Source organism: Schistocerca nitens, chromosome 2 (assembly GCF_023898315.1).
Source record: "Schistocerca nitens isolate TAMUIC-IGC-003100 chromosome 2, iqSchNite1.1, whole genome shotgun sequence".
NCBI lineage: Eukaryota > Metazoa > Arthropoda > Insecta > Orthoptera > Acrididae > Schistocerca > Schistocerca nitens.
Genome location: NC_064615.1, coordinates 770,786,977 through 770,806,894, shown reverse-complemented (window position 1 = coordinate 770,806,894; position 19,918 = coordinate 770,786,977). Strand labels below are relative to the sequence as shown.

Below are 19,918 nucleotides of genomic sequence, written 5' to 3'. Positions count from 1 at the left end.
GTTATTACTATACTTGTATCATCAGCAAAAAGAATTAACTTTGCATCTTCATCAATGTGGAATGGTAAGTCATTAATGTATATCAAGAACAGTAAAGGACCTAAGACTGAACCCTGTGGGACCCCTTACTTGATAGCCCCCCAGTTTGAGGAATCAGCTGTTGTTTTAACATTACATGAACCACTTATTTCAACTTTCTGCATTCTTCCAGTTAAGTATGAATTAAACCATTTGTGCACTGCCCCACTCAAACCATAATGATTTAGCTTATCTAAAAGAATTCCATGATTTACACAAAGGCCTTTGAGAGATCACAAAAAATACCAATGGGTGATGTCCGGTTATTCAGAGCATTTAATATTTGATCAGTGAAAGCGTATATAGCATTTTCTGTTCAAAAGCCTTTCTGAAAACCAAACTGACATTTTGTTAGTACTTTATTTTTACAAATATGGGAGGCTACTCTTGAATACATTACTTTCTCAAAAATTTTTGATAGAGCTGTCAGAAGAGAGATCGGGCGGTAGTTGTTGACATCTGACGAATCCCCCTTTTTATGCAATGGTTTTACAATGGCATATTTCAGTCTATCGGGGAAAACACCCTGCTCCAAAGAGCTATTACATAAGTGGCTGAGAATCCTACTTATCTGTGGGGAACCAGCTTTAAGTACCTTGCTGGAAATGCCATCAATTCCATAAGAGCTTTTACTTTTCAGTGACTTTATTATTTTACTGATTTTAGAGGGAGAGGTTGGTGGAATTACAGTTATTTCAAACTGCACAGGTACGGCCTCTTCTATTAGTAGCCTTGTCTCTTCTAGCGAAGATCTAGATCCTATTTTCTCCACAACATTTAAAAAATGATTATTGAAAATATTTTCAATTTCTGATTGTTTGTTAGTACACTTGTCATTCAGTTTTATGGCACTAAAGTCTTCCTGTGCTCTTGGTTATCCTGTTTTCCTTTCAATAATATTCCAAATTGCTTTAATTTTATTATCAGAGTTACTGATCTCAGACATGATACACATGCTTCTGGAATTTTTAATAACTTTTCTTAGTACCGCACAATAGTTGTTATAATATTGAACAATTTCAGGGTCAGTACTCCCTCTTGCTGTTACATACTGTTCTCTTTTGCGGTTGCAAGATATACTTATTCCTTTAGTTAGCCAAGGTTTTTTATATGTTTTCTTGGAATTATGTTTAACTATTTTCTTGGGAAAACAATTTTCAAATACCCTTAAAAATGTATTGTGAAATAAGTTATATTTCAAGTTTGCATTGGGTTCCTTATACACTTCATCCCTGTCTAGCTGCTGTAGGCTTTCCCTAAAGTTTGCAATATTTATATTGTTAATTGAACGCACTGCTTTGAAAGTCTGATTTGATATACTGCATGGAGCTATGCCATGTATTGTAACTAGCTGTGCACCATGATCTGAAAGACCATTCTCAACAGGATAAGCATTTATGTCCTTAAACTTATCTTGGTCTATAAAAAAAGTTATCTATCAATGTACTGCTGTTCTTTGTTATCTGAGTAGGAAAATCAATGACGGAGCTCAAATTGAAAGAACTGAGTAATACTACAAGGTCATTCTTCCTATTACACTCTTTCAGGGAATCAACATTGAAATACCCACAAATGATAATTTGCTTCCCCCTGTCTGACAGATAGCACAACAAAGCATCCAAGTTTTCTAGAAATAGCTGGAAATTCCCTGAGGGGGACCTATACACTGTTACAATTATGAAAGTGCCATCATTTAGTTTAAGTTCAGTGGCACATGCTTCCATATGTTGCTCAACACAAAACTTTTTAGTTTCTAAATTTTTTACACTGTGGAAGCTTTTGACATATATGGCAACTCCTCCTCTCATCATATTATCTCTACTTACATGTGCAGCTAATTTGTACCCATTGATGCTAACCATCTGCATATCAATTAAAATGTGATGCTCAGACAGGCATAGTACATCTATTACATTCTCAGTTTCTATATCTTCTAAACAAAGCAGAAGCTCATCAATTTTATTCTTCAATCCCCCAATATTTTGATGAAATATACTAACATTATTTTTCACTTTACTTTTGTGAGTATCTTGAACTTTTATAACATCTTTAGTACTTGCCTGGCTGAGTTTCCCACTGGACACTAATCTTACACTAAAAAAGAGTTTCCACCATGAGATGTAGTTCCTCCCCCCTTTAAATTTCCTGCTATCAGCCCAGCCAGTTTACCCTTCCCTTTCTTGTTGAGATGTAGGCCATGTCTAGCATAGTCCCACCTACAGAGTGAATCAACAGGAACCACACCAATGTGTGACCCTGCACCAGATCCAAGTAGCCGTTCCAACTCCAAATTAACTCTCCTGACAGAAGAGCTCAAATGAGGTCGGTCGTGGCGCTCCAGAACCGACACAAACCCAACACTGGTATGACTCGATGTTGATGCAATCTTTGCCAGGTCACACTCTATGCTGTACCCCGGATCTCTGTCAATACTGTTGCCCGGCCCACCCACAATAATCACAGTATCTTCCTTAGTAAAGCCTCTACATAGTGAACCTTAATCCTCTGTAACCTGCCCCAGTCCAGCACTAGATTTGAAAAAAACTTGTGACCTGGTGTTCTGACCCTAATTCATCCTGCAGAAGTTGGCCCACACCCCTAGCATGCGAACTACCTAGCAACAAGACTTTCTTTCTCTTTGCAGATTTCCCTACATTCTTATTCAATTTGCTGCTGAAAGCTTGTTGAGCACTGTCTACATCTACTTCTGTGAGAGGCTCATCAGTTTCTGACTGAGGCAACAGGTCAAACCTATTTTGTACATTAATAACAAAGCTGTCAGAAGAATTTCTTGGCCTGTTCCTTATGCCTGTTGCCACTTCCCACCCCTGTTTATCCTTCTCCCCCCTTAACCTGCCCAGTTCTCGCCTAGCCTCATCTAACTCAGCCTGAAGGGCAGCAATTTTCCCCTCCTGTTCCACAATCTTTCTATCTCTACTGCATAGCCTACAGAACCACTGATGAGTCTCACTCATTTTCCAAATTCCCACACCACTACAATCACCCCAATGAAAAAAGTTACTACATCCATCACACCAGACCCCAGAGCTAACGATTCTACGGCATGTCAGGCACTTTACACTCATGGTACAAATCGATTTTAGTGACAGAAAGACAATTAAGTTACCGGAAAACAATGAAAATACGCGTAAGAAAAATTAGGCCTACTCGCGACTATGTAAACAGTGGTTCAGAAGTTTTTTACTGGAAATTACTTAAGAGATGACGATACTCTACAGATATAAAGGGGCAGCAAACATATTTAGCTCACTAAACTATCAGTAAATGCACTTTAAAATTGCGGTATGAAGTTTAATCTGAAAGCTCAAAAGTTCGGCCTGGCCACGATATTTAAAAAAACGAACTTTACGTGATTACCGTGAAAATACGCGAGTAGGACAAAAACCTTTAATGAGACAGCAAAGGACCTTGAAGAACAGTTGAACGGAATGGACAGTGTCTTGAAAGGAGGATGTAACATGAATATCAACAAAAGCAAAACAAGGATAATGGAATGTAGTCAAATTAAATCAGGTAATGCTGAGGGAATTAGTTAAGGAAATGAGACACTTAAAGTAGTAAAGGAGTTTTGCTATTTGGGGAGCAAAATAACTGATGATGGTCAAAGTAGGGAGGATATAAAATGTAGACTGGCAATGGCAAAGAAAGCGTTCCTGAAAAAGAGAAATTTGTTAACATCGAGCATAGATTTAAGAGTCAGGAAGTCTTTTATAAAAAGTATTTGTATGGAGTATAGCCATGTGTGGATGTGAAACATGAACAATAAATAGTTAAGACAAGAAGAGAATAGAAGCTTTCAAAATGTGGTGCTACAGAAGAATGATTAAGATTATATGGGTAGATTAGATAACTAATGAGGAGGCACTGAATAGAATTGGGGAGAAGAGAAATTTGTGGCACAATTTGACTAGAAGAAGGGATCGGTTGGTAGGACATGTTCTGAGGCATCAAGGGATCACCAATTTAGTATTGGAGGGAAGTGTGGAGGGTAAAAATTGTAGAGGGAGACCAAGAGATGAAACACTAAGCAGATTCAGAAGGATGTAGGTTGCAGTAGGTACTGGGATATGAAGAAGCTTGCACAGAATAGAGTAGTATGGAGAGCTGAATCAAACCAGTCTCTGGACTGAAGACCACAACAACAACAACAACAACAACAACCATACTACACTGTGTGAGGGTTTTGTATATTTGATGAGGACGAATATGCTTTCTAATGGGTGGTAGTAAAAATGTTTGCATGAGTTTTGTACAAAGGAATTTGTCCTGTTTTAAATTCAGTGAATGCTGTGGTTGGGTTTGTATGATTTTTGTAAGGATAGCTTAGTTCAAATTATTGTACATAATCAAGCTAATTCCTTAGCATCCAAAAGAATTCAAGATTAAGACAGAAGTTCAACTGAATAATCTATCCTATTTGTAGAGTAATCCAACATGTATGGGTAAACTGAAAATATATAGGCAGCTTCTGGAGGAAGCTGGACAGCATAAAAATTCATACAAGGAAATGATTCTTACTGGATGTCCCTTGAAAACAGATAAATGAAAAATGCTTATTCATAGTTAATTAGGAAGTTAGTGAGTAAACTAGAGGCGTGAACTGTTTGCCAGACTTCGATGTGATTAGTCCATAAATGCAAATGAACTAAAACACAAAATGAACTAAAAAACAAAATGATTATGGACAAACCAAGTAAGGTATGTGACACATTTAATCAATTCAAAGTGGAACTATGTTAGTTGGTACTTCATGGAGATGCTATGTGTGAATATCTTCTAGCTCACATAATTTAAAAGTCAAGTCAGCTTAAGGTGATCCGTGACAGCAGCACTGACAGCAGCTTTCAGATGCATAGCAGTAAAAACTGCAAAAACAACAGTCGTCTATAAACCCGTATAAAACGCTGTGGCATTGTTATATAGGTATTTAAAAAATCATGTTACATGACTGTTTGAGGTAGGCACGCAAAGCAGCTGTGCCCAGCTCACTGCAACTGTCAGGAATCTTCTTATACCACTCTACTACAGTTACTCTGCATTTCAGTTTGTTACAATAATAAGGAGATTTCCTTCTAACTCACACATTAAATACACAACTCTGCAAAAAAATGCTCTTTGGCAGCAACAATTATTCTGTCACCTCCCTAATTATTATCTATGCATCCACTACAATTTTTCACAGCGTGCACTACAAATTAAATACCAGTACTTAACATCCTCCTCCTAACCCCCCCTCTCCACAGGCGCATATATATATTTTCAAAATCTTAAACGAAAGTTTTATTTAACCCTGATTCTGAGAGACAATAACATTATCTTCCAGAGTCACGTCAGTCATCATCATACTGCCAAAGATAATCATAATAGCAGCTAAACACATATCACTATCGAGGGGGTACAATTTGCTCACTTCCTGAATAATTGTTTCATTTCATATTTTGGATTTTTCATTCATGAACATCTTATTTATTATAGCGGAATACTTATGGATGCTCCGACATACCACAATTTTAGTGTAGCTGCTGGTGGATGCATTTAGGTGCCTGTGCGTAAGAGTGTATATTTAAACTACACACACACACACACACAAAACAAAACAAAAAAAAAAAAAAAAAAAAAAAAAAACATGGTAGCTCGACAGATGGTCAACTACATTGTTTGTTTCTTTCTGTGTGTGTGTGTGTGTGTGTGTGTGTGTGTGTGTGTGTGTGTTTTTAAACTGCTGTATCATGGGGAAATAGTCTTAACTTTGAGTTTACTTCTTTTCCAATAAGATAAGACCAAATTAAAACATTTATTAGACACAACTCTCAATATTTGGACCTGGGGAAAACATCAGGAAGAACTTTTCATAAAAAATACTTTTAGTTTCTAAAACCATTGACTTTTTTATGTTACTTATGTATTGAAAGTTTCTAATGTTAAAAACATCTTTTTTAATTCATAAGAGTGATAACAAACATGTTATCCAAAGTCTTGTTACATCAGATGAGTATGCCAGTAAAATATAATACTTACAAAAGTTCTTCAAAAAGAGATATTGCCAGAATATATGTACTTTAAAATTGTTAACTCAATACTTCTATTATTAACATAAAGATATGCATCAACTACACCAAATTTTGTAATGCCATAATTCTAATAATTCAGTAACTAACATCTGGCAAACAGACTGAAGGCAAACTCAAATAATATAATTATTGGTATCAACAGAAAATGATCAATCTTATTATCACACTTTGTTAAAAACTGAACTTAAACATATTACAAAAACAACAAATGTTTTCAAGAAGTAAATGGCTTAACAATACCTTTAAAAACAGTTTCTACACACTTCAAAGTTTTAAGGGTTGCAGAGAGGTCTTTGGAAGGACTTCGATTCTGTGGAGAAGATAAGCCACCTGTGCTCTCTAATAAATCAATGACATCACCAAGTTTTTCAGATCGTTCACTGTCTTCTTCATACAAATACCTGTAAAATATGTGATTGAAACCAAATTATCATCCCATATGAATATGTAGTTTATGAGCAAGACATGTTAAAAGAATCCATTGTTAAATTAAAAAAGACTATTTGCACTGCAAAAAATTATTTACGCAAAAGCATTAACAAAAACACTGTTCAACCCCAAACATTTTCTCATTTTACAGATGTTCATAAGACATAATGAACTAGGAAAACTCTTCTTGTCATCAGGCACTGTGTGTGTGTGTGTGTGTGTGTGTGTGTGTGTGTGCGTGCGCGCGCGCGTGCGTAAGGGGGGAGGGGGGGGGGGGCAAAGGAGAACGTTCGACGCTTGCGCACGCCCACACACACACACACACACACACACACACACACACACATACACACGTGTGCACGCAAACAAACATTCACTTTGTGTACATGTATGGTGAGCACTTGTGTACTTTAGTATAATGCGGTGTTGAAATTTTGAATATAATTACACAAATGGAAGGGAGTGAGAGGAAGTAACAGTGTTTTGGCAAATAATGTCCCACTCTCAGTCATCAGTACGGGAGTTCACCTAGTTAAAGGTTGCCATCCAACAAGCAGATCCCCATCAACAGTGACATGCTCTAACTACTGAGACAATGTGGACTGGTTTTTACTTCTCTTCTCCTTGCTGGACATTGACAGAGCCAGTTTAAATTATTGGCCTATCTTTAAACTCGCAGTGTGACCTCGGCAGCCAGAGGGTGTGTGTGTGTGTGTGTGTGTGTGTGTGTGTACTTCAGAAGAAGGCCTTTTAACCGAAAGCTTACTTGTTTAGCAGTCGTTTTTGGTGAGCCTGCTGCAACTCAATATCTCCACTATACGATGAGTAGCAATATATATTTTTTTAATACTGTCATCATTCCATGTTGGATTTTCCATTGTTTAAAGATTACAAACTGGTCTTTACAACACAAACCAGCTCTTTACAACAAAAGAAAACCATCATATCCATCATACAATTCCACAAATTTGCATCACACAAGATAAAACTAGCAGCAAAAACTTGTATGAGGGGAACAATCTAACTACTGTTGCTCACCCCCTCCCTTTCCTTCGTCATGTAACACTGAGTCAGTTGGCAATAGCACTAATCTATAAATGAGCAGAAAATAAGACTGTCACGTATGTCACATGTGACATATCAGTCTGTAAATAAGCACAATGTGACAAAGTCCAGTAAGCTAAATGAGAGAAATAGTATATTCATGTAAGTCCTCAAACTGCTACTGTTCCTCTTTCCATTTCATCCTTATTTTCTATGTTTGGTGCAGACCTACATTCTACCAGCCATTCAGCATTCACCAAGTCCTCATCCTTTTGCTCCCTCTTTCTCCTTGTATTCCTGCTTTCGTAATCTCTCATTCATTGTCCTACAAAGCTACTCCTTCCTCACACACACACTGGAGACCATTTACACAAAAGGTGAATTCCACTCCAATATAGCCTCAGAATAATCTGTGTGGAGGGCTATCACTTTTGGTAATGGTGCCAGGATGCCAATGGCGCATTGTCCATAACATCACCTGATAAGCTGTGATGAATATTTCGTGAGTTGTGACCACTCTCTACCCAATTAAATCACAAGGACTATCTACACGCTATTTTAAAAGGCTATACTGACCTTTCTGTAGCATGCCTTTTAAATCACAGATGACTCAGTGTGCAGACATACCTGAGAAGTGCTTATTTTCCACTAAATGTGTTAACACCAAATGGAATAACAGCTAGAGCAAGAAATGCATATGAACAGAATCTACATAATCACTGGGCAGCAATTCCAGGTGATTCTTAGTCACCTATGCAGCAGTTGTTGCCCTCTTCCAGAAAAAAGCCACTATCCCCACTACAAACAAAGTCACTCTTCAGTTTACAGACAGTCTGCATCAAACTTCCCTTTGCTTCCATACACACACAGCCAGCACCAAATGAACATGAATGGGATGTCCCCAAACAGAAGCTTGTCAGCCAAATGTCACATATCTCCAACAATAATGTAGCAATTCACAATGAAGCCACATGACAATTCCTGCCTCAGGAGGAAAGCCAGTATCTTTACTAGGTAATATTGCGATAATCAGAAGCTTCTGCTGTGTCCCCTAGAAGCTACAAGCATACCAAATTTTCTGAATGCAGAATTCTTAAGAGTGTTTAACAGTGGCAAACATAAAATGAATTTTATTTTCCTGGCTCTGTTATTCTTGACTGACTCTCAATCTTTGAACACTGAGTTCCTTTTTTCACCTCTGTCAGTGGATTCGTTACTTGAGATAGTGAAAAATCACAATTTGGCACAAGAGGTGTATATTAATTAGTTAAAACTACCTGTTTCAATCAAATAAGTGTCCCTCCTCAGGTGTAAAAAATAATATTGATTACAGTACACGGTTGAAATGTTCAGGTTGTTTAATATAAATAGCATGCTCTACACCTTCTCCTTACCTGAGCTTTTTTAGTACTTTGCACGAGCTTCCTCTTACTCTTTGTGAAACACTGAACATTGCAGCCACTATTAAGTTGTCAAGAGCCTGAAACAAAGAAGAACCACATCAGAGATATTTTTAATCTAGTGTCCATATTGTTGCACCATGACCTTGTCTAGAGCATGGAATGGCCTGGTGCCAATGCAGCAAAATGATGTCATAGGCAGAATGATGTCATCATTATGACGATTACACATTATGAAGTACAAAGACGTATTCAAAGTCCAAGAGTATTTATTCAGTACGCTAACACTGTAGTCTACATCAATCAGTGAAGTTGAGACACTCGATATGACAGTGCATCCAGAAAAGCTGACTGGATGAGAAAAGCAAGCCAAGCAAATCACTACTGCTTCACAGTGGTAAGCGAGTGTACTAACTTGTTTCCATTTCTGGGCTAAAGCCCTGGTGAGAGGAAACACTAGTTAACATAAGTATTACTTGAGTCAAATCCTCTCTTTGTGTGTACCCAGATGTTCTCAGATAGTACGAAAATGTGTACGTGACTCATGGCTACATGACCACGTCCAGCCTCCAACTTTGAGATGAAGGTCACAGTACACAATGACACAGCTGGCCATTACTCTGGACTTAGGCTCCAGAAGCTATAGGCACTGGCCCAAGCAGAAGATGGTATGCAGGATACCTGACATCTCCACACTGCCAAGTTACCTACTGGATGACTACCATCTGAGGGCATTATCTCCTTGGTGGGAAGTATGTGCAAGTCTGGACTGGTAGCTGCCTGACTACCCCATCAGGGCATGCCAGTTCTTGGGGATCACCTTGTCGCTGACTACCACCCAGGGCAGGCACATGTCTTCGATGCTGACCATGTTGGGGGCTCAGGTATGAGTAAAATCCTTCCCTATGCTGTATTCCACAGCCCGAGGCAGGCATACAGTCCGGACGTGGTTGCCATTCATAAGCTACAGTGTGCAATCCCTGTCAGCTACTGCCAACCTGCAACATCAGTGGTGACACTGCCTATGCACACTGCCACCCAGCCAGGCCTGCTGACAGTGGCTCACTTAGCTTTTATAGTTCATGTAATATATATAAAAATAGAGGGAAACATTCCACATGGGAAAAATATATCTAAAAACAAAGATGATGTGACTTACCAAACGAAAGTGCTGTCATGTTGATAGACACACAAACAAACACAAACATACACACATAATTCAAGCTATTGCAACCAACGGCTGCTTCATCAGGAAAGGGGGAAGGAGAGGGAAAGACGAAAGGATGTGGGTTTTAAGGGAGAGGGTAAGGAGTCATTCCAATCCCGGGAGCGGAAAGACTTACCCTAGGGAGAAAAAAGGACAGGTATACACTGGCGCACACACACACATATCCATCCGCACATACACAGACACAAGCAGACATTTGTGAAGGCAAAGAGTTTGGGCAGAGATGTCAGTCGAGGCAGAAGTACAGAGGCAAAGATGTTATTGAATGACAGGTGAGGTATGAGCGGCGGCAACTTGCAATTAGCGGAGGTTGAGGCCTAGTGGATAATGAGAAGAGAGGATATACTGAAGGGCAAGTTCCCATCTCTGGAGTTCTGACAGGTTAGTGTTAGTGGGAAGTATCCAGATAACCCGGATGGTGTAACACTGTGCCAAGATGTGCTGGCTGTGCACCAAGGCATGTTTAGCCACAGGGTGATCCTCATTACCAACAAACACTGTCTGTCTGTGTCCAATCATGTGAATGGACAGTTTGTTGCTGGTCATTCCCACATAGAAAGCTTCAAAGTGTAGGCAGGTCAGTTGGTAAATCATGTGGGTGCTTTCACACGTGGCTCTGCCTTTGATCGTGTACACCTTCCGGGTTACAGGACTGGAGTAGGTGGTGGTGGGAGGGTGCCTGGGACAGGTTTTACACCAGGGGCGGTTACAAGGGTAGGAGCCAGAGGGTAGGGAAGGTGGTTTGGAGATTTCATAGGGATGAACCAAGAGGTTACGAAGGTTAGGTGGATGGCGGAAAGACACTCTTGGTGGAGTGGGGAGGATTTCATGAAGGATGGATCTCATTTCAGGGCAGGATTTGAGGAAGTCGTACCCCTGCTGGAGAGCCACATTCAGAGTCTGATCCAGTCCCGGAAAGTATCCTGTCACAAGTGGGGCACTTCTGGGGTTCTTCTGTGGAAGGTTCTGGGTTTGAGGGGATGAGGAAGTGGCTCTGGTAATTTGCTTCTGTACCAGGTAGGGAGGGTAGTTGTGGGATGCGAAAGCTGTTTCAGGTTGTTGGTGTAATGGTTCAGGGATTCCGGACTGGAGCAGATTCGTTTGCCACGAAGATCTAGGCTGTAGGGAAGGGACTGTTTGATGTGGAATGGGTGGCAGCTGTCATAATGGAGGTACTGTTGCATGTTGGTGGGTTTGATGTGGACGGACGTGTGAAGCTGGCCATTGGACGGATGGAGGACAACGTCAAGGAAAGTGGCATGGGATTTGGAGTAGGACCAGGTGAATCTGATGGAACCAAAGGAGTTGAGGTTGGAGAGGAAATTCTGGAGTTCTTCTTCACTGTGAGTCCAGATCATGAAGATGTCATCAATAAATCTGTACCAAACTTTGGGTTGGCAGGATTGGGTAACCAAGAAGGCTTCCTCTAAGCGAGCTATAAATAAGTTGGCGCACGAGGGGGCCATCCTGGTACCCACGGCTATTCCCTTTAATTGTTGGTATGTCTGGCCTTCGAAAGTGAAGAAGTTGTGAGTCAGGATGAAGCTGGCTAAGGTAATGAGGAAAGAGGTTTTAGGTAGGGTGGCAGGTGATCGGCGTGAAAGGAAGTGCTCCATCACAGCGAGGCCCTGGACGTGTGGAATATTTGTGTATAAGGAAGTGGCATCAATGGTTACAAGGACGGTTTCCGGGGGTAATAGATTGGGTAAGGATTCCAGGCATTCGAGAAAGTGGTTGGTGTCTTTGATGAAGGATGGGAGACTGCATGTAATGGGTTGAAGGTGTTGATCTACGTAGGCAGAGATACGTTCTGTGGGGGCTTGGTAACCAGCTACAATGGGGCGGCCGGGATGATTGGGTTTGTGAATTTTAGGAAGAAGGTAGAAGGTAGGGGTGCGGGGTGTCGGTGGGGTCAGGAGGTTGATGGAGTCAGGTGAAAGGTTTTGTGGGGGCCTAAGGTTCTGAGGATTCCTTGAAGCTCCGCCTGGACATCAGGAATGGGATTACCTTGGCAAACTTTGTATGTAGTGTTGTCTGAAAGCTGACGCAGTCCCTCAGCAACATACTCCCGACAATCAAGTACCATGGTCGTGGAACCCTTGTCCGCCGGAAGAATGACGATAGATCGGTCAGCCTTCAGATCACAGATAGCCTGGGCTTCAGCAGTGGTGATGTTGGGAGTAGGATTAAGGTTTTTTAAGAAGGATTGAGAGGCAAGGCTGGAAGTCAGAAATTCCTGGAAGGTTTGGAGAGGGTGATTTTGAGGAAGACGAGGTGGGTCCCGCTGTGACGGAGGACGGAACTGTTCCAGGCAGGGTTCAATTTGGATAGTGTCTTGGGGAGTTGGAGCATTAGGAGTAGGATTAGGATCATTTTTCTTCGTGGCAAAGTGATATTTCCAGCAGAGAGTACGAGTGTAGAACAGTAAATCTTTGACGAGGGCTGTTTGGTTGAATCTGGGAGTGGGGCTGAAGGTGAGGCCTTTGGATAGGACAGAGGTTTCGGATTTGGAGAGAGGTTTGGAGGAAAGGTTAACTACTGAATTAGGGTCTTGTGGTTCCAGATTGTGTTGATTGGAATTTTGAGGTTTTGGAGGGAGTGGAGCTGGAAGTGGGAGATTGAGTAGATGGGAGAGACTGTGTTTGTGTGCAATGAGAGGAGGTTGAGGTTTGCTGGAAAGGTTGCGAAGGGTGAGTTAGTTGCCTTTCCGGAGGTGGGAAACCAGGAGATTGGATAGTTTTTTAAGGTGGAGGGTGGCATGCTGTTCTAATTTGCGGTTGGCCTGTAGGAGGATGCTCTGAACAGCCAGTGTGGATGTGGGAGAGGAAAGATTAAGGACTTTTATTAAGGATAGGAGTTGACGGGTGTGTTCATTGGCTGAGTTGATGTGTAGGTGAAGGATTAGGTGGGTGACGGCAATGGATTGTTGAGTTTGGAACTGGTATAGGGACTGATGGAAAGAAGGGTTACAGCCAGAGATGGGAACTTTAAGTGTGAGGCCTTTGGGGGTGATGCCAAATGTCAGACAAGCCTGAGTAAATAAAATATGGGAGCGTAATCTGGCTAGGGCGAAGGCATGTTTGCGGAGGGAATGTAAATAAAACTTAATGGGGTCGTTGTGGAGATGTTGTGAGGGTGACATGGTATTAGAAGGTGGAAAGCGTAACATGAGGCTGAAATGAAAACGAAAATAAAAATATAAAAATATATGGGGAGAGATAAAGGGTGACTAGAAAGCAACTGGAGATCTGGTGTGAAAAAAGTCGAAAAAGTGTTGGTTAAAGCTGAGCTATGTTGATCCTGTGGTGAACTTGGGTTGGTAAACAACGATGTGCACAAAGGTTAGGTGGTTGTGTTGCCGCCAAAACACGTTAAAGAGCGGAGAAATTTGGGAAAATTTCGAAAAAACTGAGTGTAAATGTATTAAAAGGAGTGGTTTTGTGGTGGCAGATTACGAAAATGAGGCTAACAATTGTCTGACGAAGAAATAATGACGTTAAAACCTGTGGGAAGCGGCTAAAAATGATCAGTGATGTGGGAAAAACGGAAATGGAAATAAAGGGAAAGTTATTAGAACTAGCCGAAATGGTTGTTTAATAGGTGAAAGGAACTGTTTGTGAACTGGAAACGGTGGATTTCATAGCAGCGGTAGTGTTGGAAGCAGAAAGGGAAAAAAAAGAAATTGGTTATGGTTTGGAAGTGGGTTACATGTTACTGAGTATATATAGGCGGGATAAAATTGTATGGTAGATTACGGTAAAAAGGAGAAGGTGAATACAAAGTGCAACTACTTGCAAAAACAGAAAGAAACATGACAGAAAAGATTTTGAAATGCAACAGTGACAATAACCAATGTAATTGTTGGGTTCAAATAAATGATATTAATATAATAGAGGGAAACATTACACGTGGGAAAAATATATCTAAAAACAAAGATGATGTGACTTACCAAACGAAAGCGCTGGCAGGTCGATAGACACACAATCAAACACAAACATACACACAAAATTCAAGCTTTCGCAACCAACGGTTGCTTCATCAGGAAAGAGGGAAGGAGAGGGAAAGACGAAAGGATGTGGGTTTTAAGGGAGAGGGTAAGGAGTCATTCCAATCCCGGGAGCAGAAAGACTTACCCTAGGGGGGAAAAAGGACAGGTATACACTCGCACACACACAATTATCCATCCGCACATACACAGACCCAAGCAGACTTTTGTAAAGGCAAAGAGTTTGGGCAGATATGTCAGTCGGGGCGGAAGTACAGAGGCAAAGATGTTATTGAATGACAGGTGAGGTATGAGCGGCGGCAACTTGAAATTAGCGGAGGTTGAGGCCTGGTGGGTAACGAGAAGAGGGGATGTACTGAAGGGCAAGTTCCCATCTCCGGAGTTCTGACAGGTTGGTGTTAGTGGGAAGTATCCAGATAACCCGTACGGTGTAACACTGTGCCAAGATGTGCTAGCCGTGCACCAAGGCATATTTAGCCACAGGGTGATCCTCGTTAACAACAAACACTGTCTGCCTGTGTCCATTCATGCGAATCCTGCCCTGAAATGAGATACATCCTTCATGAAATCCTCCCCACTCCATGAAGAGTGTCTTTCCGCTGTCCACCTAACCTTCATAACCTCTTGGTTCATCCCTATGAAATCCCCAAACCACCTTCCCTACCCTCTGGACCTACCCTTGTAACCGCCCCCGGTGTAAAACCTGTCCCATGCATCCTCCCACCACCACCTACCCCAGTCCTGTAACCCGGAAGGTGTATACGATCAAAGGCAGAGCCACGTGTGAAAGCACCCACATGATTTACCATCTGACCTGCCTACACTGTGAAGCTTTCTATGTGGGAATGACCAGCAACAAACTGTCCATTTGCATGAATGTACACAGGCAGACAGTGTTTGTTGGTAATGAGGATCACCCTGTGGCTAAATATGCCTTGGTGCACGACCAGCACATCTTGGCACAGTGTTACACCATCCGGGTTATCTGGATACTTCCCACTAACACCAACCTGTCAGAACTCCGGAGATGGGAACTTGCCCTTCAGTATATCCCCTCTTCTCGTTACCCACCAGGCCTCAACCTCCGCTAATTTTAAGTTGCCGCCACTCATACCTCACCTGTCATTCAATAACATCTTTGCCTTTGTACTTCCGCCTCAACTGACATCTCTGCCCAAACTCTTTGCCTTTACAAAAGTCTGCTTGTGTCTGTGTATGTGCGGATGGATAATTGTGTGTGTGCGAGTGTATACCTGTCCTTTTTTCTCCCTAGGGTAAGTCTTTCGGCTCCCGGGATTGGAATGACTCCTTACCCTCTCCCTTAAAACCCACATCCTTTCGTCTTTCCCTCTCCTTCCCTCTTTCCTGATGAAGCAACCGTTGGTTGCGAAAGCTTGAATTTTGTGTGTATGTTTGTGTTTGATTGTGTGTCTATCGACCTGCCAGTGCTTTCGTTTGGTAAGTCACATCATCTTAATAGAGGGAAACATTCCACGTGGGAAAAATGTATCTAATAACAAAGATTCTGTAACTTACCGAACAAAAGCGTTGGTACGTTGATAGAAACAATAACAAACACAAACACACACACAAATTTCAAGCTTTCGCAACCCATGGTTGCTTCATCAGGAAAGAGGGAAGGAGAGGGAAATACGAAAGGATGTGGGTTTTAAGGGAAAGGGTAAGGAGTCATTCTAATCCCGGGAGCGGAAAGACTTACCTTGGGGGGAAAAAGGGTCAGGTACACACACACACACACACACACACACACACACACACACACACACACACACACACACACACACACACACACACACACACACACACATCCATCCATATATATATATATAATTTTGTACCATAGATAACATTGGCATAGGAACAAAACAAGTACAGGTACGCTCTTCAATTTTTTAATTTCTTTATATTCATCTGTTCCCCTCTATAAGTGACTGCGGGCAGATATAATATGAGTTCTGTCGAGTTAATGTTGATAAAAAATCTGTGCATCTCTACAAGTGATAGCGGGCGGACATACTACAAGTTCCGCCAAGTTAATATTGTTAAGCAATCTGTTTGTCTCTATAAGTGGTAGTGGGCAGACGTATGAACAGTTCTGCCACATTAATATTGTTCAAAAATGTGTATCCTAACCAGATATTAAGGGGCATCGTATGTGGAATTCATTGAAATTTGACATTTTCTGTTTTCTACTCCATAATGTACTTTGGACTTTCCTAAACATTTTGGTGTACAATACATTAAAATCAGACAATTGTGAGACCTTCCAATAATATTTTGAATGTTGACGTGTGACTGTCAAATTCTGCGGCTACACATATACTGCCACAGTTGAGCAGTCATATCTTGGGAACTACAACACAGTCTAGAAGGTAGTGAATTGCTTTGTTTTGTGCCTACTGCTATTTCTCAGAAGTTAGCATTAAGAATAAACAAATCAGTCCTTTTTTTCTGATACTAGTTTTCGTTAAAAGTACTGTGATTATCAGCTAGTTTTGTAGTAAGCTAACTTGTATTACTTTTTATACGAAACGAAATGACTAAGCATAAAAGTAACTTCAAGAAACGCAAATTTGTGGGTAACAGATGTGTGAGACCTGCATTCATCCAATATCAACTGGTGAAAAGCCATGTCATGCTTCGTGTCCACCTCCACCAAACACTTGGTGTAAATATAGGCAAGCTGAAATTTCTGGCACCCTGCATAAATTTACACATTAACATTCTCTTCCTTTGGCAGTAATGGAGGCAATCAAACCTATTTACAGAGATTTGGCAAATCCTCAGCTACTTAAGAAGTGTTTACATGGGAAGACCTAGAATGTGAATGAGTCCTTCAATACTGTTGTGTGGTGCTATGTGCCTAAAAATGTATTTGTTGGCCTTATGATTCTAAAGTTGGCAGTGTCTGATGCTGTAATAACTTTTAATGATGGGAACTATGAAAGACTTAGGCCTAAGGTTCTGGAGACGTTAGGGGTAAGATTTGGACAGAACACAACTAAAGGACTGCGGGAACTGGATGAGCTTCGTGTACATAAAGCAGAGTTAGCTGCTCAGCAAATGACAAAAGAAGCAAGAAAGAAAAGGAGGCGGCAAGCTCTGGACTGTTGTGACACTGAAGAAGACACAGAGTATGGGCCAGGGCAATTCTTGTGCATAAAAGATGCAGAAATGTAAGTCTGTATAAGAATTTATAAGAAAAAAATTATTAAACCTCAATATCTCCTAACTACAATTTTTGCAGTAAATGAACCATTTTCTAAAAAAGTACTGATGGTAGAGACGAAATTTTCACAGCATGCCAAGTGTGAGATTCAACATATATGGAACTAGAATAATTCAAATATCCTGAGTTGTTTTGTTTTATGTTCATTTATTAACAAAATTCTGTCAAAAAATTGAGTGTTTGAAAAAAAAAAGATAACATGCCCCACAATACAATTTTAGTAATACTTCTAGTTCAGTATATCTAGAAAGGTGCATTCAATAATTATGGAAAATAGGAAGTTGGTGTCTTAAAAAGTTTCGAAGATAGTAGGTCACAAAATTCAATAATTTAACATTGGTGGCATAGGACATACAATGTCCCCTTAAAGAAGTGCTATAAAAGTTATTTGGGAGACGAAGTTTATTAAAAAAAAAAAAAAATCTGTTCATCATACTACAACGCACCGAGAATCCTGCATCAAGAGGATCGAAGCAAACAAGAGGAATTTGCATGAGCAGAGAAAGGGCGATCCTCATAACCAGCTCTATGCACAAGGGAGATAACGGGAAGTACCTAAATTTAAATGATGAATGTTGATCTTAAATGTATTGGATACTGAAGGTCTGTTGATATTAGTGCCAGTTAAAGTTCACTCAGGATATGTGTACCTTCCAATTTCTTTCAGTTATTCTTTCAAAATTTCTCTTTTAATTATTTAAGCAGCAGTTTTTAATCAATTTCCAATATATATTACACCTTATTTCCCCCTGCCTCTATTCAATGGCAATCGTTGAAAGGACAGTGCCGAGCAGAATATGAACAGACCTTCAATTATTGAGATAAAATTTTTTTGAGATAAGTGATCCGTTTTTTCATTACAAGAAACTAATGAAGCCTTTGTTGCATGTCCATGAGATTGGGACTATTAACAACTTGAAGGAGCAAATTAAAATTAAATTCTGCCTACAAACGAGACGCGCCGGGAATGCGGATTTCAGCGGTTAAGGTAGGAAGCTGCTTGCTACGCTGTATGCTTATATGGCCGCACTGGGCGCCATCTCTCTCGCAGAAGATAAGCTCTTTTCATTCCAATTAATATCCTGTACGGAAAGTGCATTTCTATAGGAAAGATGAAAATCTGTGTAAAGTCAACATCAAAGTACAAAATAATTCATTCAAATTCTGTAACACTATCAGAGAATATTCAGGTTCATTAACGTGCAGTTGCTCGCGAATATTATTGTCACGCAATAACTCCCATGTTAGATTTTTTCTAACAATGAGATCTTGCACCTTTTTTCTCTCTTTATGCCAGAAGAAGACACGATGTGACAAAGCAAGCTGGTATAATTTTAATTCCCCTCTTGCTTTGCCATCTGCCTCCTTAAATTCATTTTTTTATGTTTAACTATGTCCCATTAGCATACTTGAATATAATCTGCATTTCATAAAAGTGAAAGGTTGGCCTTCAATTTTAGAGAATATAACACCAGATCTAATTTTGTGCTTAATTTTATGTACGTTGATTTTCTAATTTATTATGACTATTCCTCGTTAGTATCATTTGTTATAGGGTGAAATCAGTGATTGTTTCATAACTTAAATTCTATTGTTGATGTATAAATAAATATAATTTCTGTAATAATTATAAACATTTGGAAGACGGAACGCTAGTATTCTCAAAGTATCTATTTGGATCTACTCAAAAACATGTTAGCAAAACTAGCCCTTCATTAACTCCAAAGTAATTAACAGTTTTGTCAAAAGTATTGTTAGCATAACTATATCTGTTAATTTCATTATTTAAACAAATAATTCGGCCTAAACCTTGTAGTAGAAGAAACTGTTAAAAAGACACAATTTTTCAATGTATTCAGTTAATTGAGTGAGTTAAGTTGTAATTGTAATTTCTGTAAATTTAACTTTAAACAATGTGTAGTTTCAGCACCTATTATTGTGATGATATATAAGGACCCAATTTTTGGTCACGAGACAGTCAATCCACAGCGGAGTTTCAGTCGAGTAACCTGTACTGGTTAGAACAACAACAATGTTTCAAATTAAATGTGGAATAAGTGTTACACAATTAGGCCATGTGTAAAAACAGTAACAGTATCTGCTCCATACGTACTTGATTATTCTTAAAGAACTGTGAACTTTGTGGTTAGGTTTTACTGCTCGTAGATGTTCAACAAGAAACCATTGTAGCAGTATGTGGAGCTTTGCCTGCTAACTATTAATGAGGCTTCTCAAAGGTTACATAATAGTGCACTGGTCATATAACTGTGTAGTATTAGGGGGTTGTGAACAGCAAAATTAAAGTACTGTAAAACATAACTGTGCATGTCAGCTACATCATTTAAAGTAGTCAGTATCTGAATCCACACAACCCATTTTTCAACCAGTACA

General features: G+C 40.1%; 1 protein-coding gene across 1 annotated transcript in view; it reads right to left on the bottom strand.

Annotated features, from left to right (window-relative positions):
• LOC126237015 (uncharacterized) overlaps positions 1–19,918 on the bottom strand; it is a 140,964-nt gene that overhangs the window by 18,914 nt on the left and 102,132 nt on the right. Inside the window, exons 12-13 of the mRNA XM_049946745.1 lie at positions 9,038–9,123; positions 6,411–6,571 (exon numbers count right to left, since the gene is read on the bottom strand). Coding sequence (XP_049802702.1) covers positions 6,411–6,571; positions 9,038–9,123 — 247 coding nt within the window. The remainder of the gene's footprint in view (positions 1–6,410; positions 6,572–9,037; positions 9,124–19,918) is intronic.